Raw genomic sequence first — 26,119 nt, forward strand, 5'->3', positions numbered from 1 at the left:
TGTATATCTTACAATTCTTGCAATTTTGATTATATATCTCACAATGCTGACTTTTTTGTTTGTCTTGCAATTCTGAGTCTTTTCCTCAATTTTTTTCTGAATTTTGAGTTTATATCTTGCAAATCTGACTCTTTTTCTCACAATTCTGATTTTTCTTTTTGCTATTTTTTTTCTCTGCATTTTGAGTTTTTCTCACAATTCTGACTTTTTTTTTCTGAATTTTGAGTTTATATCTTGCAATGCTGACTTTTTTCTCTGAATTGTGAGTTTGTATCTCACCGTTCTCAGAATTGCATGAAAAAAGGCTGAATTTTGAGATAAAAAGTTTCAACTGCCTTTTTCTTTTATTTTTCATCCTATGGCAGAAACGAACTAAACTAAATGAGTAATATTTTCTGGTCAGATTCACATGTACTCAACAATTTACAAAATGCATGCAAAATAAACCCATAAAACCTAACTATGACTAATTGTCACGCAGCAGCTGTGGAAAATCCCTCATTGTGGCACGTGCACATGTTGCTGATTCTGATCTGAAGGATAAAGCGTGTTTGTGATCATTTCCTAACCCTGACACGACTGTCATACTGAAACCAGGAAGAGGAAAGTCAGACGGGGGAAGGGAGTGAGACGTGTCCGTCTCTGTCTTTGTCTCCTGTCTTTTATGTGTTCTGTCGTTACGTGTGGCCAGCAGTATATAATGACACCTCATCACGGCCGCTGGTTTCAGGTTGCGTGGTTTAGGGGGAGGTTGAGAGACAGCGGGACCACGCTCTTGTTTTAATAGTGTCTCTGCTGTAAATTCCTTCCTGAAGCCATCAGACGGGATGTTGTGTCACGTTCAGATGTTCAGATGCTTGATTGATCGATCAGAAGACTGGAATACAGACCGAATCATCAGTTTACTGGTGTGTTCATGTTCAGAGCTTCACACCAGTGTGTACAACAGAGGAGTCTCTTCTGCTCACAGAGGCTGCCTTTATTTGATCAGAAATACAGCGAAAAATATGAAATATTATTCCAATTTATAATAGCTGTTATTTATATGAGTATCTGTTAAACTGTAATTTATTTCTGTGATGCGCAGCTGAATTTTCAGCATCATTACTCCAATCATTCTAATATGCTGATTAGCTTTTTTTGTTATATATATATATATATATATATATATATATATATATATATATATATATATATATATATATATATATATTATAATTATTTTATTTTATAAATAAAAAAAAAATTATTTCTTTGATGAGTTTGCAAACTTGAATAGGAACTGGACCCTGTTTATTTATGCATTTTTAAGTACAATACTGTTAATTTTTCTGATAATCTCTAGATTAAAATATCATCATAGATGGGATTCATTGGAAAGCTCTTCTTTTTAACAGATTACAGTAGCAAGTATATTTTGTGTTCTCTTAAAACCTGTGTGACTGAAACAGATAAATAAATAAATAAGTAGATATTTTAAGAAAATGTCTCAATGTTTTCGGTCCAAACAGTGAAAGTCAGTGGGGTCCAGTGTTGTTTGGTTCCCAACATTCTTCAAAACATCATATATCTTATTTTTATGTAGATATGTGGGTTGTTGGTATGAAGCAGTGATGTCTGTGTTCTTCATCTTAAACGTTTTCTAAATCTTGTTTATTAATAGCTTTATGAGCTAATGAGCTGGGTTAATATTAATTATGAGACTGCTAGTAAAAGAAATTGTACTAAATTATATCTAAAGAAAAATTATAATATTTATTTCATGATTTAATGTTGGTAAGATGATGCTTGATTTTTTTAGACAATATTTACAGAATGAAAAAGGCCAAGTAGACATTAAAAACTCATCATTGATTATCGTTTTCATTAATATTTTGAATTAGATTTTATTTTTATATTTCACTTGAGATTCAGTTACAGTTTTAGTATTTTGTTGTGTGTTTTTGTCATATTTATGTCTAATTTTACTGGGATTTATTTAATTAATTTTTTTAGTTCTTCAAGTTAAATTAAAAGAAAGTGAGAAATGTTGCAAAAAAATATTTTCCAGTTTATTGTATTTTTTTTCTAGTTGGTTTTATTTTATTTCAGCTTATTAAATTATATTTCATTTTATTATATTTTATTTTATATATACATGTATTTAATTTAATATAAATGATTACTATTTTATTTAAAGTAACAGAATTATTTTAATGGTTTTAGTTGACAGTGATAACCCTGATATGACCGAGTGGAGATTACTGATATTGGTGATTGTAAAGCTGATATGGTTTGGCTCTGGCGTCACTCTCAAACCCCGATCCGTTGCATAATTGAATGGGATCGATGTGGATTGTGTAAGCTCTGACTGAAGGAATGATGGCCTCGTTTACGCTCATGCATAATGAATGTGGGATCCTCGCACGCGTTTGGCTTCCATTAGCAGATCTGATGCAGTCAGAAGTGAGGCGAATCCAAATTAAAGCAGCCGTTTTCATTTTAGTTCACAATGCTATTGTTTTTAAAGGTTTGTTATTTTCAAATGAACTGATTTTTCCTCCATTATTTTCAGTGGGTCATTTCCATTTGTGTCTCAGACACACACTGCAGGTAAAAGCTGATCTATTATTTATTCAGCGTCGCTGTCCATCAGGCATTCTGGACGGATACCTTGCAGATGCCCAGTGACTCACCACTCAAACTATATATGTGTGTGTGTGTGTGTGTGTGTGTGTGTGTGTGTGTGTGTGTGTGTGTGTGTGTGTGTGTGCATGGGTCAAAGACGTTAAGATCTCCGCATCAAAAGAAATTTACAAAAGTGATTTTATGTCCAAAGCACATTAAATGTAACTAAAGTGTCTACTTTTAAGGTTTCCAATAAGTTCTTGGAGAATAAAATGTCAAAAATTGGCTGAAATAATGTAAACAATATTTATGTAAAATTCAAGCATGCTTATTCTTGCGTTTATATTAAAATATATAAAAGAATAAGGGTGCATATTAAATTTGATTGTGTTTTAAATGAGTAAAAAAAAATACTGACAAATAGGAAAAACCTAGGATAGTGGCACATTTTAAAAATGTAAAATTACAACTAATTAGTGTTTGGGGTGAAAGTAATTCGTCTTTTAATATGTCATAAATTGATTTTTGTTGTAAATATGCCTGACGAGATTGTTACACTGAATGATATTTCAGTGGGTCTCTTCTGTAAATCAGTGGAAAATCTATGATATCTATTTTTCGCTCAGAAAAACAAAAACAAAATTGCAATTAAATTAAACAGTTTTTTTTTTTGGGGGGGGGGGGGGGGCAACAACAATTTAAAGCAGTATTACACTCATTTTTTTATGCTTAAACCCTTTTTCATCTTTGACCCACATACATATATAAACATACATACACACACTATTGTGATATATATTGCATACAAATACAAATTTAACTTAATTTTGTTAATTTAACCAGGTTAAAAAAACAGTTGAGAAATATTACATGTATTTCTTAAATATCCACAATATGCATACACAGTACACACACATACTATGTAAACACAAACTTTTATTTTGGATGTGATTAATCATGATTAATTGATTTGACATTTTTATTTGACGTTTTAATTTCAGTTCAGTTTTAGTCATTCGATGTGTGTTTTTTATGTTCACTTATATTTAGTTTGTATTTTCAGTGCTTAAATTTATTTTAGTAATTCCGATTTCCAGTTTTTCTACTAATATTTATATTTAATGTAAAAATGTTTTTAAAAGTTATAGTTAACGGGTTAAATACCCATCTCCTCGGTCATGTTCGAATGCTTTATTTTCTCGCAGTAAATGTATCAAGTCACCTTTATTTTCTAAAGCACTTTATATAATTCAGATCGTGTCAAAGCAGCTTCACAGAGTCAATAACAGAGTGATTTTCCAGCTGAAGTCAGTTCTTTGATGATTCAGTGATGTCATCATCCAGTTCAGCTCTCGTCCAATAGTGTGTGTGCAGTCTGGTCCAAATATGTTGTTCTGTAACCAGACAGACTGTGTTTGCTCTGTTTAATGGCGTAGTGCTGAGGGATTGTGGGTTGTTTGTGTGGGTTGATGTTATGAGGGCCCAAGGTTTGCGTCATTGCATGAAATCCTTCGACGCTTGTGTTTGTGATGTTCACTTGAGCGCTCAGGTTGTGTTCAGAGCGGATCGCTACTGTACTGTGTACTGTACATGTGGAACAAAGGGCATAATAATTACACTGCATGTTTCCAACAATAGTACACTACTGACACTTGACCTGATCCTCGTGCAGATAGCAGTTTTTAATCCAGTTTTGTATAAATGTATAAAAATCTATAATCTTTTGTCAGTCGTGTCAAGAAAAGACAAATAAAAAAATCTAAATGGATATGGTTTGAGAGTAACTTAGGAATATAAAAAGGCTATTTTTAATCAAGTTTTGTGGGAAAAGATCCCTAATTGACAGTCTTGTTACATAATAAGTCAAAAAAGAGAAAATTAATAAATTAATATAGTGGTTTGTGAGTAACTTGCACATAAAAAAATGGCTATTTTAATCTAATTTTGTATAATAGTTTGATAGTCTGTTAAAAAAGACAAGAAAAAATAATCAATGAATATTGTGGTTTGAGAGAAAGTTACAAATAAAAACATTAATTTTTTTAATGCAAGTATAAAATTGTTATTAGTTGTCTTATCAAACAATAAGTCAAGATAAGAAAAAATAAACAATGAATATTGTGGTTTGAGAAAGTTACAAATAAAGAAAATGCTGTTTTTTTAAGCAAATATGTATAAAATAATTTTTTTTAAAGTCTTTATCAAACAATAAGTCAAGATAAGAAAAAAGTATCAATGAATATTGTGGTTTGTAAAAATCTTACAAATAAAAAAAATGCTATTTTTGAATGCAAATATGTATAAAATTGTTATTTTGACAGTCTTATCAAACAATAAGTCAAGATAAGACAAAATGATCAATGAATATTGTGGTTTGAGAAAGTTACAAATAAAGAAAATGCTATTTTTGAATGCAAATATGCATAAAATTATTCTTTTGAAAGTCTTATCAAGTGATGAGTTAAGAAAAGAAAACAAGACATGAATATTGTGGATTATGCTGCTTCTGTTCATTCAGCAATGATTAGAGCGTTGTGTGTTTTCAGCTGTTTCTGCAAGTATAGCTGGTCATCCTGTGAATATGCTACACTCTGCAGAAACAGTATGAGAAGTATACAAGTCTGAACACAGCAGAAATGAGCAGAAACTGGAGTTAAACCTCTTTAATCTGTGCAACCGAACACGTTCTGCTCAGTCTGCTCCTCCTGTCTCGCAGCGCTGATCCATGGCTATCTAATCGTGTGTTTAGGGTGTGTGTGTGTGTGTGTGTGTGTAAGTGTGTAAGTGTGTTTAGGGTGTGGGTGTGTGTGTGTGTGTGTGTCTAGGGTGTGTTTGTCGACTCCCTCACAGTCCCGTGCTGAAGATTCCTCGGGTCCAGGAATAGCGTTCCTGAATGTGGGGGAGGGTCTGGGAGCGAAACATTCCGATCGGAATTACAGAGTGAAGTCCTCAAACGTGACAGATTCCCAGGAGAATCAATAACAGCCAGTAAGACCAGCTGAGGAGCAGCAGAGGCACGTTTGGAGACGCTGCTCCTAAAACCTTTACAATCCAACAGATGCACTTTCAAGGAACTTTTCTGTTATATTGTTTTTGTGCAATATTTGATTCCCAATTGCATTATTTATAATCACCTTTATTTAATATATCAGTGTTTAATATATCAATTTGGCCAATGCTTCAATCAGTCAGAATACTGTAGACTTTTATTAGTACAGTTTTACCAACAAAAGCCATCTTTACACTGCAGAGGAGGAACAGAAGCTGCATCTGATATGGCTTTTATGTTTATTTCTATATTTAATGCTGCTTCGATGCATTTACACAACAGGTGCATAATGTAAGTATGTACAGTAGATTATAAAATAAGGAACTCGTGACAAGTTAGGGATGCAATATTATGACAGAAATTCAAATATTTTTGTCTTCGGGAAACAGCAAGTCATATTCTAGCGAAGAACCATTTATTTTTATTTTTTTTACTGCTTTTTATGAATTTGAAAATTCATTTTCGGTGGTGACTAATGTAGACGCTTCTGATTGCATTGCATTCATAAGCTCACTAATAAACATTTGTGATTGGTGATAATAGGTGAAAAGAAATCTAAATTAAATTCTGGAACACAATATAGACGCAAGAGTGCAGGAGGTTTTTCACGCTGAAAATGTCCAGATTCAGAAGCCGCTAGAGCATCATACTGATGTAAACTAATTGCTCTGATTGTGTTTTTCTGTCCGTCAAAGCGTGAGGAGACACAGAATTACACAGATGCTCGTCAGATGTGCAGAAACCTGCCTGTGATCTCAGCTTGACCTCTCGCAGACCTCTCTTCCCCGCAGGAGAACGCTGTCAGCAGGTCTGGCCTTGTGCCGACTTGAATGTGACCGCCATCGAATGAGCGACAGAGAAAAGCTTTAGAGCGCAGGAGGAGAAGATCATAAACTAGATTGCATCTAATCTAGATTTTTCTGAAGAAAATGTGGTTTGCTTGTGTGAAACACATCACCAGCACCTGCACAATGCTGCACAACTGCAACGGTGCAGATGATCTGATATTCCGCTCTCTATTACGAGCAATACAGATGCTGGCCTTAAAGGAACAGTTCACCAAAAATTAATATTATTTGAAAATGTGCTCACCCTCAGACCATCCATGATGCAGATGCGTTTGTTTCTTCATCAGGTTTGTAGAAATGTAGCACTGCATCAGTGTCTCAGCAATGGATGCTCTGCAGTGAATGGGTGCCGTCAGAATGAGAGTCCAAACAGCTGATAAAAACATCACAATAATCCACAAGTAATCCACAGCACTCCAGTCCATCAGTTAACATCTGGAGAAGACAAAAGATGAAACACATCCAGCATTAAGACGTTTTTAACTCAAATACAGAGTCTAATAACTCTTCCTCACACAAAAGCATTAAAATAGATTCATATTTTCCTGTATGGTATTTTTTTAGTGAGTTGATAAATCAAGTCTGATTTATATTATATAAAGTATTTATATTTGTTTTTCTACAATACACATTGTATCAAAGCAGCTTTTGCTTTTTGGTGCCAAAGCTTTAAAATAAATGCTTAACTTTTCACTACCAGAGCATTAAAACAGCTGATTTTTTATTTTTAAAAACTTGTAATTAATTTTTAAAAACTGCTTTTTTTAATCACATTGTACCTTTTTTATACTTGTTATCCTGTGCAATATTTGCAATGATTAGATTCACTAAATCCATGAAATTCATATTAATTGAAAATATCAAGTGAAGTCATTGTTTATAGTTCTTTTCAAAATACCCTTTGTTTCAAAGCAGAATCTTTGTTCTGCCAAAGCATTAAAAGATTTTCTTTTATCTAAATGTTTTACTTTTTATGCCAAAACATTTAAACAGTTGTTATCCCATATGATATATTCATATTAATAGAAAATAGCAAGCACTTTACACAACAGCATCTTTTTTTATAAAGTAAACTGAACTTGTTTTATGCAAAAGCATTAAAACTGTTGTTATCTGTGTGATTATCTGTGTACATTTTTTCACAAAACAAGTCGTTTTAAAGCAGCTTTACAGAAAATCACGATGTTAATGTTTATAATATCATGATGTCATTATTATCTGGGATTCTCTGACTTTTCTCTGGAGTTGTGGATCTGCTGAAGGATCAGATTTTGTTTGTTTTGAATATCGTACGTGAAGCACAACAGCCAAGATTTCCATTAAATGCTTCACTTCATTACTCTGAAGCCAGCGTGACAATGATAAAATACACACAAAGCCTTGATTGCATATCTAATGTGCGTCATTTGCTCTTCATTTGGTTGTACCGGCGCTGGCACTAAAAAAACTTTGTGTGTTCGTCACTCAGATTTGACATTGCTCAATACACTTATTTTTTTAGCTAAATTCATTTGATTATGACTTACAAATTCTTAAGTAGGACGTTAACAGAACTTGAAGGTAGCGTGAGATTCTCAGTGAATTTTTATGAGAGATGTCATCAAGTAAAGGGACTCATCATTTACTGATTTTCTCATTATTTCATGACTTCAGTTTTGTGTTCAGTGAATTATTTACTGGAATTATTGAGGTTTGAATCAACAGAAGCGTTTAGCTCTTATGGAAGCTTGTTTCTAGTACAGAATTAAAATATATATATATAAAAAAGGTTATTGCGACTTTTTATCTTATCTTCTTTTTTGTGACCTTTTTTTTCCCCTCGCAATTCTCAGTTTATATCTCACATTACAGATTGCAAAAAGCAAAGTCTGAATTCTGAGATGCTGTGAAAAAAAGTCATTAAATTAAATATATTTTGATTATTATATATATATATTTTTTTCTTTTTATCTTTCCTCTAATATTCTGAGAAAAAAAGTCAGAATTGTTAGACATTAAATTAAATATTTTTTGATTATTATATATATATTTTTATCTTTTTATCTTTTTTCTTATATTCCGAGAAAAAAAGTCAGAATTGTAAGACATTAAACTATTTTTTTTATTATTATATATATATATTTTTTTTTTATCTTTTCTCTTATATTCTGAGAAAAAAGTCAGAATTGTAAGACAATAAATATTTTTTTGATTATTATATATATATATTTTTTTCTTTTTATCTTTTTTCTTATATTCTGAGAAAAAAGTCACAATTGTAAGACAATAAATATTTTTTGATTATTATATATATATATATATATATATCTATATATATATATTTTTTTTTTTTTTTTTTTTTTTATCTTTTCTCTTATATTCTGAGAAAAATAAGTCAGAATTGCAAGACATAATTTTATATCTTATATTTATTTATATATTTATATGTATTGCAAGAGTTTTATAGGCCTATATATATATATATATATATTATTTTTATTTTTATTTTTTCTTAAATTCTGATAAAAAAAAAAATCTGAATTGCAAGATTTAAATTAGTTCTGACTTTTATTTATTTTTTTGCCATGGAATAAAAAAAGGTTATTGTTACTTTTTGTCTCAAATTTTGTCCTTTTTTCTTGCATTTGTGACTTTATATCTCACAATTTCTTTTCAGAATTGCAAGTTTACAGTATATAAATCAGAGCTCTCAGTACTTTCTCAGTGAACTTGTACGTGAGATGTCATCAAATTCAGCGTCTGATTTACTCATTGATTTAGTAATTTTCTCATTATTTAATTTCTCACAATAGCTAGTTATATTTGTCATGATTCCTGCTGAAGCTGTGGAGTTATTGAAGTTTGAATGAACAGGAACATTGAGTTCTTGTAAAGTTCACAGCAGAGGGACGTGCTGTGGTTAGTGATTCTTGTCTGTTGTGTGTTGAATGGTCAGATTGCTGGTTTAGCGAGTGTTGTTTCAGTCTTTCAGTTAGTATTGGTGTCGTCTCTCGTTCTGGATCAGGATCTGCAGGTTTGTCGGTGGTCTCTCTTGTCCTCATTGTTTAACATGCATGGGTTGATGTTTGAATGTTGAGATTTGAACAACAATTTAACAGGCAAATAAGAGCAATGCATATGTGACGCACTCCAGTAGAAGAGCTTTAAAGTCCAATCATGCGATCGCTCTTATTCTGCATATGTTTGCTCAAGGTTTTGCCATGACAGTGCAGCAGATGTCATGTAAGCCGTCGCTCAATAGACTCTGAGTTCAATCAAATGAATGCACTTGAGATCGACTACAGATAACGCAAGCTCACATAAAAACGGACAGACAGAAGCTTAACAGACAGAAATAGTGATTTTCATTCTTCTTCCATATTCATAAGACAGAAGAATATTAAGCCAAACAATGTCATAAAAACAACTAACAATTTATTTGCATTGTCATATACAAAAATCATATAAATGTATATAAATATAATTATTTATTAATATTTGTTTTCAATATATTTTGTTAGAAAGGAAAAAGTTTATATATATATATATATATATATATATATATATATATATATATATATATATATATATATATATATATATATATATATATATATATACATACACATAAAGACTTAAAATTAATAAATAAAAAAGCATATTAATTTTCAATAATAATTTAATAAATAAAAAATTATTATATATATATATAATACTTTAGATTATATATTTTAAAAAGCATATTAATTTTAATATATATAATATATTAATTACTTATAATATATATATACATATGTATATGTAAATTACAAAAATAATAAATATAAAAAATACATAAAAAATGTATAAATTAAAATGCATTTTTCATTTATTCATTTTAAGTCTTTTTATATATATATATATATATATATATATATATATATATATATAAAATTATTTTTTATTTATTAAATTATACTTTAAATTATATATATTTTAAAAAGCATACTAAATTTAATATATATATATATAATATATTAATTACTTATAATATATATACATATGTATATGAATATTTAAAAAAATAATAAATATAAAAAATATTAAATAAGACATTTATACATTAAAATTAAAATGCATTTTTTATTTATTCATTTTAAGTCATATATATATATATATATATATATATATATATATATATATATATATATATATATATATATATATATCGCAACATTACAACATGTATGATTCACTTCTGAAGTGTTTTCTTTTTTTCTTTTTACCGTATTTGATTATATTTTTTAAACCACGTCTCAGGATGTTTTACTTTATTGGAGACTTTCTTTTGTAGTAAATCTGAAGTAAATGGATCCATCATAGCGACCTCTATATGATGTCTTTTTATTTAGTCAGTTTACTGTATAGAAGGTTTCCTGTAATAGAAAGCCCTTGCGTGTTCATTTGCTGGAAAGATTCTTGGCTCCAGTCTTTAAAAGTGAAAGTTTGTCATTTGTGATTACATCTCAGACACAATCTGGAAAAACCTCTTCTCGTGTCGTTGGTCTTGTGTTGAATTACCTGAAGCGAAGGAGCGGTGAAACCGCGTGCCGTTTGTGTCGTGAAATCAACAGTCTCCTCACCAGAAATAACCGAAGGCTCGGTGGCAGCCGCAGACAGCTGGCCACAAATAGATCACGTTTCAGTACTAGTTATGCAAATTTGGGGCTTGTCCTGTTTCTCTGGATGGAAATGAGTAAATTCTCTCATTTGCTCTCTCATTTGCTTTATACTCTCATTTGCTTTATCAATTGTGTTTGGCTTATTTGATTTCGGGGTTGGGTTGGTGTGATCTCTTTGTCAAATTAGATTCATTTAGAAAATCAAATCCGGCTGGCCGGCTCTCCCTCGCTCAGTGTAAACCGTTTTTACTGTTGTCTTATTGATATTCAGCTTTGACTTAACTCTGTAATAGCAGTATTAGATGCGATTAGTAAGCAGTGGTTAGTGGCTCGTTCAAGGCAGTGTGACAAAAGCGTGTTTGTTTTTGTGAAATGTATTCGTCAAATTTTGGCAGCTGGACAGAAAATGGGCTGCGTTCCAATCTGTCTCCGAAGGGCACACTGCAACACACTTCCTTTTGAACCTAAAAGAAGATGTCAAGACATGCATTCTTTCTTTATTCTTTGTATTTATTGTGTTTTTTTTGTTTGTTTTTTTTAAACATAGTGAGCTCCCTACATAGGCAGCATTTTAACAGAGTTTCTTAAAAAGCCCTTCCACAATTTAAGGCCTTAAATCATCTTGAATCAGAGTGGAAAGTCTCATAAAATTCGTGAAAAAATGTTGCATGCCTGGCAAAATATCTTCTTAAGTATTTTCGTTTTCCAATACAAATATCTAAACGCCCTTAAGTGGAGATACATATATATATAAATGAAGTGAGTTTACACTTAAAGCAAGAACACACATCTGTCAGTGGGGACTGAAAAGTTGTTTTCCCTTTGAATTATGTTGATTTTTCTAAGCAGATCTTGTTTTAATCATAATCGAAAACATGACTTCTTTAAGAATCTTTAGACATCTGCACTGGAAAACAAGACAAAAATACAAAAACATTTTTATTCACAGTGTGATCGGAAGTAAAGTGAAAGTTATTTCCATTTAGATCTGCTGGAAGTTGTATATTTCCAAACTTTAAGTGTTGTACAGTAAATACAACTCATTGTGCTCCCTAGACATTTACATGAAGAGAATAAACTGACGAATTGGGTTCCCTTCAAATTCCTTTCTTTACTTGGTCTTAAAATAGGCTTAACCCTCATCAAACCCTGTTCAAGGCGTAACATGACGCCTAAACATTAGTCAGTAGTATATTTATGGCTTCTTTTTTATAGAGCATCAATTCCATGATGCACTGAACAATTCTATTTGAATTGTAGTCCATACTGAAAGGGTTTGCTTAAAGTCAGCTTTAATATTTTGCTCAGTGTTATTTTTCTGCATCAGCTCATCGGATCAGGCTTTTTTGGAAGTGCTGGTTGCATTGAGTCAGGCGTGATATTTGCATGATGGGCTCATGTTGAGCGTTCCACAAGACCTCAGGAGACACGAGAGATGTACTGATGCAAATTCAGGAGAACAATGAACACTGACAAATGTGTGTATCCCCCGAAGCCGTTTAGAGAGACGTGTAACGCAAGCCTGCCCGGGTCGCCGCGGCTGATGTCTATGAAACATCTGAATGAGCATCTTGAGGGAATGTGGGTTGTCTTCGGTGCTTCAGTTCAGCAGCTCCCTGCGGTTTGATGATTTGAGTTCATGTTTGACTCTCTTCCACTGCAGGAACCTGTTCCACCGCTGATGGTGAAAAACAGCCCAGTGTGTGTGTGTGAGTGTGTATGAGCGTGAGCCTGAGCTTGAGTGTGAGTGTGTGAGAGTGTGTGTGTGCGAGTGTGTGTGCGTGTGTGAGTGTGTGTGAGTGGATGTGTGTGTGTGTGTGTGTGTGTGTGTGTGTGTGTGTGTGTGTGCATGTGCGAGTGTGTGTGTGTCCGTGCGTGTGTGTGTGTAAGTGAGTGAGTGAGTGTGTGAGCGTGAGCGTGAGCCCGAGCCTGAGTGTGTGAGAGTGTGTGTGCGAGTGTGTGTGTGTGCGTGAGTGTGTGCGTGTGTGTGTCTGTGTGTGCGTGTGGGAGTGTATGCGTGTACGAGTGTGTGTGTGCGTGCGCGAGTGCGTGCGTGTGCAAGTGTGTGTGCGTGCATGTGTGCGTGAGTGTGTGTGTGTTTGTGTGTGTGCGTGTGGGAGTGTATGCGTGTGCGAGTGTGTGTGTGCGTGCGCGAGTGCGTGCGTGTGCAAGTGTGTGTGCGTGCATGTGTGCGTGAGTGTGTGTGTGTGTCTGTGTGTGCGTGTGGAAGTGTATGCGTGTGCGAGTGTGTGTGTGTGTGCGTGCGCGAGTGTGTGCGTGTGCAAGTGTGTGTGCGTGCATGTGTGCGTGAGTGTGTGTGTGTTTGTGTGTGTGCGTGCGTGTGCGAGTGTGTGTGTGCGAGTTTGTGTGTTTGTGAGTTGTCTTCGGTGCTTCAGTTCAGCAGCTCCCTGCGGTTTGATGATTTGAGTTCATTTTTTACTCTCTTCCACTGCAGGAACCTGTTCCACCGCTGATGGTGAAAAACAGCCCAGTGTGTGTGTGTGTGAGTATTTGTGTGTGTGTGTGTGTGTGTGTGTGTGTGTGTGTGTGTGTGTGTGTGTGTGTGTGTGTGTTATTGAGTGAGTGAGTGAGTGAGTGAGTGTGTGTGTGAGCGTGAGCTTGAGTGTGAGTGTGTGCGAGTGTGTGTGTGTGCATGCATGTGCGAGTGTGTGTGTGTGTGAGTGTGTGAGTGTGTGTGTGTTAGTAAATGTGAGTGAGTGAGTGAGTGAGTGAGTGCGTGTGTGTGTGTATGAGTGTGTGAGTGTGTGAGTGTGTGTGTTAGTAAATGTGAGTGAGTGAGTGAGTGAGTGAGTGAGTGAGTGTGTGTGTGAGCGTGAGCTTGAGTGTGAGTGTGTGCGAGTGTGTGTGTGCATGCATGTGCGAGTGTGTGTGTGTGAGTGTGTGAGTGTGTGTGTTAGTAAATGTGAGTGAGTGAGTGAGTGTGTGTGTGTGTGTTAGTAAATGTGAGTGAGTGAGTGTGTGAGTGTGTGTGTTAGTAAATGTGAGTGAGTGAGTGTGTGAGTGTGTGTGTGTGAGTGTGTGAGTGTGTGTGTTAGTAAATGTGAGTGAGTGAGTGAGTGTGTGTGTGTGTGTGAGCGTGAGCTTGAGTGTGTGCGAGTGTGTGTGTGTGTGTGTGTGTGTGTGCATGTGTGTGTGTGTGTTTGTGTGTGTGTGTGTGTGCGTGCTATGCGAGTGTGTGTGTGGGAGTTTGTGTGTTTGTGAGTTGTCTTCGGTGCTTCAGTTCAGCAGCTCCCTGCGGTTTGATGATTTGAGTTCATGTTTGACTCTCTTCCACTGCAGGAACCTGTTCCACCGCTGATGGTGAAAAACAGCCCACGGCTGTCTTTACAACCTGAGAAATGTTTTTTTTTGTTTGTTTTGTTTTGTTTCTTATTGCTTTTATTGCTGAATTTTTTTTAATTTTAGGATTTAATTTAATTTGATTTCATTTATTTATTTTGCCATTTCCACATGCATATTTATTTGAGCGGTACCATTTGTAAATGACATTCACTTGATAACATCTTGTTGCGACCTCTGAGTAACCTAATAATTGGAATTTCCTTTAGGATTTCCAGTGTGGTTGGATGCATTGATTATACACATATTCTCACCATTGTACCTTCTGAAAATGAAGCTGATTACTGTATGGAATGGAAGTCTGCCAGATGGAAGAGTAGTGCGAGATGTATGCCAAAGCAACAGTTATTCTTTTCCCGGTTGGATTTTAATATTGGTATTGTGGCCATCTCCTCTTCATCTGTCAGTGGTGCTGGTGCAGGTTTTGCCTCCCATTATACGAGTCTCTTCTTCTTGCTGTTGGCTTATGAATAGTCCTATGTTTATTTCATTACACTTATTAAAAAATGTATGTTGGATTAGAGAACATTTAATTATGTGAAAAGAGCATTAGACTATGTGGAAAAAGCAACTACACATTGAAATAAACACTGAATGATATTTATTGAATATGTCAAATGTTTGTAAAGTCATGTAGCCTACACTCATGAACCTTTTACACTTAAAGCTTTATCTGACCTAATTATGTTTTTAGACTCAGCATACTCAGAATGAATTGAACTAACTCTGTTCAGCTGTTCAGAAACCGAAAACTTCCCATCTCAGAGTAAGTTAACTCAGAGTGCAAGTTTGAACACAAAGTTTGTTGAACCTGCTTTCTGGAATACTCCCCTGGTTGAATTGTATGTTGATCTGGTTGAGTTGTTTGTTGGTTGAGTTGTTTGTTGATCTGGTTGAGTTGTTTGTTGGTTGAGTTGTTTGTTGATCTGGTTGAGTTGTTTGTTGGTTGAGTTGTTTGTTTATCTGGTTGAGTTGTTTGTTGATCTGGTTGAGTTGTTTGTTTATCTGGTTGAGTTGTTTGTTGATCTGGTTGAGTTGTTTGTTGGTTGAGTTGTTTGTTGGTTGAGTTGTTTGTTTATCTGGTTGAGTTGTTTGTTGATCTGGTTGAGTTGTTTGTTGGTTGAGTTGTTTGTTGATCTGGTTGAGTTGTTTGTTGGTTGAGTTGTTTGTTTATCTGGTTGAGTTGTTTGTTGATCTGGTTAAGTTGTTTGTTGGTTGAGTTGTTTGTTGATTTGGTTGAGTTGTTTACTGATCTGGTTGAGTTGGTTGAGTTGTTTGTTGATCTGGTTGAGATGTTTGTTGATCTGGTTTAGTTGTTTATTGATCTGGTTGAGTTGTTTGTTGAGTTGTTTGTTGATCTGGTTGATTTGTTTGTTGGTTGAGTTGTTTGTTGATCTGATTGAGTTGTTTATTGATCTGGTTGATTTGTTTGTTGGTTGAGTTGTTTACTGATCTGGTTGAGTTGTTTATTGGTTGAGTTGTTTGTTGATCTGGTTGAGTTGTTTGTTGGTTGAGTTGTTTGTTGATCTGGTTGAGTTGATTGTTGGTTGAGTTGTTTGTTGATCTGGTTGAGTTGTTTGTTGGTTGAGATGTTTGTTGATCTGGTTGAGTTGTTTGTTGAGTCGTTTGTTGATCTGGTTGAGTTGTTTATTGATCTGGTTGATTTGTTTGTTGGTTGAGTTGTTTACTGATCTGGTTGAGTTGTTTATTGGTTGAGTTGTTTGTTGATCTGGTTGAGTTGTTTGTTGGTTGAGTTGTTTGTTGATCTGGTTGAGTTGTTTATTGGTTGAGTTGTTTGTTGATCTGGTTGAGTTGTTTGTTGGTTGAGATGTTTGTTGATCTGGTTGAGTTGTTTGTTGAGTCGTTTGTTGATCTGGTTGAGTTGTTTATTGATCTGGTTGAGTTGTTTGTTGATCTGGTTGAGTTGTTTGTTGAGTTGCTTGTTGATCTGGTTGAGTTGCTTGTTGATCTGGTTGAGTTGCTTGTTGATCTGGTTGAGTTGTTTGTTGATCTGGTTGAGTTGTTTGTTGGTTGAGTTGTTTGTTGATCTGGTTGAGTTGTTTGTTGATCTGGTTGAAATGTTTGTTGATCTGGTTGAGTTGTTTGTTGATCTGGTTGAGTTGCTTGTTGATCTGGTTGAGTTGTTTGTTGATCTGGTTGAGTTGTTTGTTGGTTGAGTTGTTTGTTGATCTGGTTGAGTTGCTTGTTGATCTGGTTGAGTTGTTTGTTGGTTGAGTTGTTTGTTGATCTGGTTGAGTTGCTTGTTGATCTGGTTGAGTTGTTTGTTGATCTGGTTGAGTTGTTGTTGGTTGAGTTGTTTGTTGATCTGGTTGAGTTGCTTGTTGATCTGGTTGAGTTGTTTGTTGGTTGAGTTGTTTGTTGATCTGGTTGAGTTGTTTGTTGGTTGAGTTGTTTGTGTTGATCTGGTTGAGTTGCTTGTTGATCTGGTTGAGTTGTTTGTTGATCTGGTTGAGTTGTTTGTTGGTTGAGTTGTTTGTTGATCTGGTTGAGTTGTTTGTTTGTGGAGTTGTTTGTTGATCTGGTTGAGTTGTTTGTTGGTTGAGTTGTTTGTTGATATGGTTGAGTTGTTTGTTTGTGGAGTTGTTTGTTGATCTGGTTGAGTTGTTTGTTGGTTGAATTGTTTGTTGATCTGGTTGAGTTGTGTTTTGTTGACTCAACGATTCGTCGCTCTGTTGAGAATGTCTGTATATTAAATGCCGCTCCATTTGAAAGCAGGTGATGGCGATTTAGCAGTAATCAGGGAACCGGCTTTACTGACGAAATGCGTGTGACAATCACATGCGATATATCGGCCAGCCCTACTCTGAGTTGAATGAACTTACTCCCGGACATGTTTTTGGAACCACAAACCTTGAGAAAGCAAGGTTGGGGTTAATCAACCGAGAGTTCAGGGTTTAACAGATGGTAAGTTAACAGTGCTTTCTGGAATACACCCCTGGTTGAGTTGTTTGTTGATCTGGTTGAGGTGTGTTTGTTTAGCTCGATCAAGGCTGTTTGTTTTTGCTCCTGGAGTTGTTCTGTTGATGCTCTTGTTTAAAACTCTCCTCAGGTTACACACTTTGAGTGAGATTAGAGCGACTGAGTGATTTCGTGTAAACCCGCCATGCTCCACAGGTGGAATGCAAAGACCCAATTATTTGATGATGATTAGAGATTGACGGCTCTAAAGAATCATGCTGAGAGAGCAGAACAGGACATTAGCACCTGACACGGGGCTTTCCAGAGCCACACATGCTCAGATAAACTCCCAAAACTGAGCATTTCTACTCTAAACCTGCATTCACTTTACGACTCAGAACCTCTACATTTACATTCACTTTAATGTATTTGGCAGGTTCTTTGATCCAAAGCAACTTGCATTGCATTCAATTGATTTTTTTTAATCAGGTCATGCATTTCCTGGGAACTGAACCCATGACGTCGGCATTGCAAGAATATTTACATTTTTCTTCAAGACAAAGGAGCTCAACTATAACAGCGTTTTCATGTTATTCGATCAGGTCATCATTTCCAGACCTCCTTGAATGTTATTTCAGAGTTTATCACTGTAATACAGAAATAGTCCATGTGTCCCAAACTTCTCCTGCTAGTGCAAATAAACAGTTCTGTGCATTAGCCTTCAATTATTTTTCAAATCTGTTAGTTTTCATTTATTTTTGATAGTTCAGTCAGGTTATGTGTGTAAACATGTGAGCTCAGCACGTCACAGATAATGACAGTAATATGTGCACAGAGGCTGTATTTATGTGTGCAGAGCAAGTTTGTCTGGATTTCAGAGATTCATCTGATATTTGAGACACTGACACTCCCTCTGATTCTGAACTTGTCTGAAGTAGTACTTGTGGTTTTCTTTTGTTTCGTTTTCTGTGTCTGGTTTGTGATCTCAGAAGAGCCCATCTCTCTGTGACCTAGTGAAATGAGTCTGAGCATCAGAGATAAGAGTTATTTTTGACTCTTATTTAGCTGTCAGCGATCCTTTCACGCCCCGCGGTAATGTGATTAACCCGCCGCTTACTGTAAACATGCTAACAGATTTAGACAGACATGAGAAACAATACAGCCGTCAGGGAGAAAATGAGGATCAGCTTGCATATTTAAGAGACTGAACACAAGCAGTACGAAAGCATGTGTTGTACTGATTTTAAGATTCAGAGCATTTGTTGGTTTTTGATTTATGAAATCGTCATACAGATTTTTTTTAGTTTAATGAGAAATGTTGGTGAAATAAAATAACATTTTTTTTTTTTATGGTTTTATTCTTAGTTTTAGTTTTGGCTTGGATCATGAGATTTTTATCAGGATATTACGGTGGCCAAGAAGTGCAAAACGGATTACAATTCTGAAAACAAAATAACAAATTACAAACGCAAATGCAAATCTAAAAAACAAAATAACGATTCAGAAAACACAACAACAATTCAGAAAACATTATAACAAGTCAGAAAACACAATGAAAAATCCAAAAACAAAATAACAAGTCCGGTTATTTGCACAAAGTGTAAATAGACACTCCATATGTTTTATTCCATAGTAAGCACAATTCATACAATACATTTAAACTGAGCTACTTTAAGACCATCTCTGAACTTTCTACCACGACTCTGCTGTTCTTAAGCTGGTTCTTTCTGTATACGTTGATTGACAGATGTCTCGTCCTGTCAGCGGTGAGTAATCCCAAACCAATGGCACTGTCTCAAACTATACCTACCTCTTCCAGTTTGTCTGATTTGTCATTGTGTTTTCTGACTTGTTACTTTGTTTTCGAATTTGTCATCTTGTTTTCTGATTTGTTATAATGTTTTCTGAATTGTTGTTTTGTTTTCTGAAATGTTTTGTTTTGAATTTGTCATTTTGTTTTCTGACTTGTTATAATGTTTTCTGAATCGTTGTGTTTTCTGAATTGTTATTTTGTTTTTTAGATTTGCATTTGCGTTTGTAATTTGTTATTTTGTTTTCAGAATTGAAATCTGTTTTGTGCTTTTTGTCCACCGTAGGATGTACTTTGAAGGACTTATTTTGTAAAACCCAGAAAAACTTTTACAATTTTTCAAATACTTTTACATAATCTTTTATGTAAACTTTCAAGTCACCTTTATTTCTATAGCGCTTTATGCAATACAGAGTTTCAAAGCAGCTTCACATAAAAATAAGTGTTAATGTTATTAAATTCATCAGTTAAGACACAATAGTGTTGTTATTTTATAGTTATTATTATGAATATAAAAAAGTCTTTTTTTAATTTCATAAAATGTTTATATTTATTGCATATGTATTGTTTGCTGAATGTTGATGCTATGAAATAGCCTATAAAGCTGACAAAAACTCTAGTTTTACGAGAATTAAACCCAATAATGCCTTTAAAGCCTCTGCAGGACAATGAGAGTATAAGAAAACCTGTCTGGAAACAGTCATTATTTGAGCAGTTTCATTGAGTGCAGCTAGAACTGCTTTTATCAGACAGACACACATTTGTGTGTGTGTGTGTGTGTGTGTCTGTGTGTGTGTGTGTGTGTGTGTGTGTGTGTGTGTGTGTGTGTGTGTTGGAGGTCAGAGGACATGAGGGGAGGAAGACACACAACCTTATTTACTGTTTCCTGTGTGTGTGTGTGTGTGCAGAACGGCGGTGTATCCTGGTCGGATGATGCGGATGTTGCTCGTGGAAGAGGGGAAGCATCCAGAGATTTCGCCAAGGTGAGTTTATCCATGTTTAATTAATTTACTACAATCTGTTTTTCGTAATTATATGTGAAATGTACTAGCATTTTCTCCATAAAAGTTGTCTAAAAAGTAAATCCTAGACCAAATGTTTATTTCATTGTGTATTAATGGACTGATTTCATTCATCCATTTTATTTTAAGGTGCAGTATTATATCAATGTATGCAGTATTTATATAATTTTTATTATTGTTTAATTGACTTAAATCTGTATGTCAGCACTGTAAAAAAAATATTTTTTAAATATTTGTAAATAAAACAAAAATTGTTTTTAGCGTGTTTTGCAAATACCATTTTATTCTTTCTACTTAAAAATGTCATGTTTAATTAATTTGATACTTGTGGCATTTACTAGCAATTATTGAAGATTGTTTCGAAGTAAATCCTACACCAGTGTGTTTGTTAATTTAATTGATTCAGGGATGATTCATTTCAGATGGGTGTGTATGAAGATGTTGATTTTGAGTTTGTGTCTGATAGTTATATGAGCTGGATAACGACCCGCACAGGAAGGAGTTCCTGGACGACCTTTTCACCTTCATGCAGAAACGAGGTGAGAGAGATTCATCTGAATACACATGATTTCAGTCTGATAGTGGAGTGTGTGTGTGTGTGTGTGTGTGTGTGTGTGTGTGTGTGTGTGTGTGTGTGTGTGTGTGTGTGTGTGTGTGTGTGTTCTTAGGCATGTGCATGCATGTATGTGTGTGTTTTGTTAGTGTGAAGCCTGTGTGATTGATGCTTCATGTCTGGACTGAAACCTGAAGATCTGGATGTGTGTTTATTTGTGCTGAATGTTGAGGGGCCCGTCAGGGGCCACTGCAAGTTCACACATGTGAAGGACACAAAATATTTCAACACAAAATCACACACACAGCGGTGCTTCATATCAGCATGTAGTAGGATCAGACCCCAAAAAATATTTGTATTTCTAAGAAATTCATACTTTAATTCATTACATTTATCAAAAGTGAAGTAAAGACATTTAGAATGTTACAAAAGATTTCTGTTTCAAATAAATGCTGTTCTTTTGAACTTTCTATTCATCTGTGAATCCTGAAAAATAAAATGTATCACGGTTTCCACAAAAATATTGGGATGTTTTTTTTTAACATTGATAAAAATCAGAAATGTTTCTTGAGCAGTAAATCATCATATTAGAATGATTTCTGAAGATCATGTGACACTGAAGACTGGAGTAATGATGCTGAAAATACAGAGCAATGAATTACATTTTAACAGATGTTTGCATTGGAATTGGAATCATATTTCACTGTTTTTACTGTATTTTTGATCAAATAAATGCAGCCTCGGTGACACTTTTGCATTAGTGTTTCTTAAGTCAATCATCATGATAACCAACTAGTTTAGAAAGTCCTGCTGTACAAAAAAAAGAGAAGAAAAGGAAAGTCCTGCTGTGTCTCCAGAGCTGAAGATCACGTCTCGTCAAGTGTCTCTCTGTGAGAAGGAAAGGAAGCAAAACCGCAGAATCTCACTTCCGTGTCGAGTGCTTAAATACAGGGAACTGTGTGTGTGTGTGTGTGTGTGATTTCAGCAGCTGTTTTTAACAGAGCGTCAGGGGCCCGCGCTTGAGGCCCCGTATCGAGGAGCTTCAGGAAAGCCACATGCTGCTGCAGTTTCATGGCACGCAGCGGCTGGAGCTTTTCAGAGCTGTTTAGGTGTCAAACAGAGTGGTTTTTCCCTTCAGCTCTTTCTGTGCCGTCCGGCCTGATTCATGTGTGTTCGGCACGAGCGCTTCTGTTGAACACATCCGAGCGTGAGATGTTAAGGAGGTCATGCTGATGTTTTTCAACACAACAGTTGTGGTTTGACGTCTGGTGTCACAGGTGCACGATTCCTCAAATACTCTTTATCAGATCATGCCATTATCTGTTTTCTAAATGCATGTTATAGATCGTCTTATGAACAGTTCAAAATTTTTTTTTTGACCTTGTAATGTTTAATCAAAACATCATAACTGGATCTTCTCTGTGGTGACATTTGCAGAATTTCTCCAATGACTTAGTGCTCTTAAGCTCCGCCCCCACTTACACTTGAGAGCCACGCCCACATCTCAACATCCAATCAATAACTGATGCACTGAACCAAGTCATGCTCTATATTTATAATTTTTTGATAATCCGCTTCACTTCATATACATAAAGTAATAAACTGAATGAGATGTATATTTGTCAGCAATACATCGTCAGATTTCTGCATTAAAACAAATCATGGCATTGTTTATTATTAATTATTTGCAGCTTTTTGATTTGATTTGATTCATCATATTTGCAAAATGCATTTATTCAAATGATTTGTTTATTCATAAATTTTTTTTTTTTGAATTGATTTACATTTATTCAGTTAAAAATAATAAACTTTTAAAATATGGTTAGCTGCTGAAACAAGCAATATTCAGTTAGTTCAAATGTATGAAATTGGATTTATTAATAATAAATATATAAAGCAGCTGGTTACTGTGTATTTAAAACAGTTCAGTTTTATTATTACTATTACAGAAATAATTTAATTGATTGTAGCAGTGTTAAACTGTGTAATCCAACTGGAAGGAAATTATACATGCAATTAAAATACATAAATCTTTAATTTAGGCCTAAATATTTTTGAGTGACATTTTGACGATATTCAATATATATTTGAATATTTTCCCAGTTTTGAGTATATATTTTAATATTTTTGCACGAATTTTGACTATATTAACTATGTATATTTTTCCTAATATTGAAATAAATTCAATATTTCAATATTTTTCCAAATTTTGACAATATCCAGTATTTATCCCACAATTTTTCCTAATTTTGATGATATTCAGTATATATTTCAAGATTTTTCCAAATTTGGACAATATACAGTATTTATCTTAATTATTTTTCCTAATTTTGATGATATTTAGAATTTATCTCAGCATTTTCCTAATTTTGACGATATTCAGAATTTATCTTCCTAATTTTGGATTTTGGAAGGTTTTTTTTTTTTTTTTTTTTTCATTTCCAATCATTTCCTTTTGTGTTTTCCTGCAGAGGAAAGAAAGTCAAACAGGTTTGATTGACACGAGGGCGATGTATTTATTAATTTGCATTATTTGTATTTTTTTAAGGATCATTTTTAGGCTGAACTAGTCCGTTAGTGTCGGGTTTTGTGTCTTTCCAGCAGAAGATGTCCAGAACGCACCTCACAGGACGCTGCGCTGAAATAAGATGTTGTTTTGATTTATCGGCTGGTTCTTCCTGTGTTTGGAGCTGCATTCGGGGCCTCGGGGGCCTCTGAAACTTGATAAAGTGGGTTTGCGGGGCTGGATTAGGGGCCTCGCGTCTCGGAGCATGATTTATGAACCTCTGAAACGCACAGCTACACGTCTGATCGAGCCGAGGCAGAGATGAACACCAGAACGAAAAGGCTTTGGATGAGTGAAACAGAAAAACAGCAGTCGTGCAGAAACGAGTGATTTCTCCGAGACAGAAGCAGGGCGGGGCCCGTCATCCCATCTGCCCCTTAATCCGTCCGTCCTGAATCAAAGGCGTTTATTCTCAGCATCTATATATTTATCTTTGATTATAAGATGAGGTTGTGTGTGTAAATGTGTTTTCGCTCCAGAATAACATTCGGGATGTGTTTTAAATTATATGGTGAAGCTGAAAGGCATTTATCATTTCTATATAAATGCCCTCTTCCTGTCTCTGTCCTTCCGCACTTCCTGTTTAATCTCCCGTCACACTTCCACGCTGCTAGCTGTGATTAATCTTCAGTTGCTTTAACTGTTTTGGAAATATTGCATATATTTAATGAATCTTATCCAGTTAGTTTTGACAGATCTAAATTCTGTTCACTTTGTTTTTGTCAAAATGTAGCACCCATAGAATCATCTAATACAAAACACAAATACTGGTAACACTCTGAAGGCTTTATGTATAGCCTATGCCTCATAAAGGTACTCATAAGTGTAATGCATTATGTCTTTTAGTTAAAATGCATTATAATATTTGAAGGTTTGTTGGTCATGTTTTAATGCATTATACCTTCTAACGGTGTAATAATGAGTATTATAATCTATTATAACTGTGGTTGCAATTATTCATGAGCACATGCAATGCATTATAAGGTGCATAATTAATATATTGAAATGATGTTATTATGCATTATATATATAAAGTGTTACTGCCAAATTATACACTACAGTATAATAGACATGTAAATCACTAATGATTCACTAATGATACACTAATGATTCACTTAAACTAGTTAGACTGGATTATTTTTATATCCTTTACAAAACGCAATAGAAATTGAAAGCAACATATCTTCACATATAAACTTCTATTTCAAAGAAATGCTGTTGTTTTGAACGTTCTGTTCATCTTTGAATCATGAAAAATTAAATGTATCACAGTTTCCACAGAAATATTGTGCAGCACAACTGTGTTCAACATTGATAATAATCAGAAATGTTTCTTGAGCAGCAAATCATCATATTAGAATGATTTTTCATGTGACACTGAAGACTGGAGTAATGATGCTGAAAATACAGCTGCGCATCACAGAAATAAATTACAGTTTAACACATATTCACATAGAAAACAGCTGTTTTAAATTATAATAATATTTCAGATTTTTACAGTATTTTTGATCAAAGAAATGAGCCTAAGCTTCTGATCTGTAGTGTATGAAGTGAAGAGCAGCTGATGCTGATGGCTTCGTCTAACTCATTGATTACGGTGGGGGTTGCTCTCCTTTATTTGACCTCTGACAGTGTGTGTGTGACCTCTGTGACCCGAGAGCATCTCCTCTCTTCATCAGGATGTGAAAGCATCAGTGTTTATGGTCCAGAATAAGCAGCATGTGAATCCGGCTCTGATCTGATCTGTATTTCTCGGTGACTCCAGCTTGTGTTTCAGTGAGGTGTTGATCAGATCCCGATCTCTTCTGCTTCCCCAGAGGATCACACAGACTCTAGTTACACTTAAATTGGCGTCTCACTTTTCGCACCGTCGAGTCTTTTGAGTGTCCTGCTCTCCTCTTGGTTTTATCTGTGCAGGTGACCTGTCTTCAGGAGTCACGTTACAGCCCTCATCTGTGCTCAGTGTAGTGCGCTTTACTGCCTTTAATCCTCTGTGGAACACAAACCAAGATATCGTGAAAGATGTCTCATTGTTTGTGGAAAGTTGCATCTAGTGTTGTTCAGACGCTATTGATTTTCAGAATTTTTCTTTTGTGTGTCACTGAGATATGATTATATTTTTTTAATTAATATTTTGTTTTCATTTTAGTTTTTTTTTTATTTTAGTTTTTTTTTTTTGTAATTTTTGTATGTATTAATTTTTTTAATTTTTTTTATTTTAGTATTAATTTGTTATTTTAGTCTATCAAGTTAAACTATATGAAAATGAGAAATGTTAAATAGCTGAAATAAAATAATTACAGATAAATGTATTAATTAAATTGTATTTTATTTAAATTTACATTTATTTCAATAATAATTGATTTAAAGTATTTTTGTGTTTTTAATTAACTAATAACCCTGGTTCAGTCTATAATTGGTTCAGTCTTAAAAAAAAATATTTTTTTTTTATTTTATTTCATTTAAAGTGTATTTTATTTCAAGTTATTATTTTTTTTATTTTTTTATTGTTTATTTATTTGTGTGTGTGTGTGTGTGTGTGTGTGTGTGTGTGTGTGTGTGTGTGTTTGTGTGTGTGTGTGTGTGTGTGTGTGTGTGTGTGGTTTTGATTAACTAATAACCCTGGTTCAGTCTATAATTGGATCAGTTTAAAATATATCTTTTATTTCATTTAAATTTTATTTTATTTAAAGTAATTTAATATTTGATTTATTTATTTATTTATTTATTTATTTATTTATTTAT

General features: G+C 34.3%; 1 protein-coding gene across 1 annotated transcript in view; it reads left to right on the top strand.

Annotated features, from left to right (window-relative positions):
* LOC109063759 (AT-rich interactive domain-containing protein 3B-like) overlaps nt 1–26,119 on the top strand; it is a 43,444-nt gene that overhangs the window by 5,555 nt on the left and 11,770 nt on the right. Inside the window, exons 3-4 of the mRNA XM_042775757.1 lie at nt 20,142–20,216; nt 20,722–20,794. Coding sequence (XP_042631691.1) covers nt 20,142–20,216; nt 20,722–20,794 — 148 coding nt within the window. The remainder of the gene's footprint in view (nt 1–20,141; nt 20,217–20,721; nt 20,795–26,119) is intronic.

This window comes from Cyprinus carpio, chromosome A18 (genome assembly GCF_018340385.1).
Source record: "Cyprinus carpio isolate SPL01 chromosome A18, ASM1834038v1, whole genome shotgun sequence".
In the NCBI taxonomy this organism is placed as follows: Eukaryota; Metazoa; Chordata; class Actinopteri; order Cypriniformes; family Cyprinidae; genus Cyprinus; species Cyprinus carpio.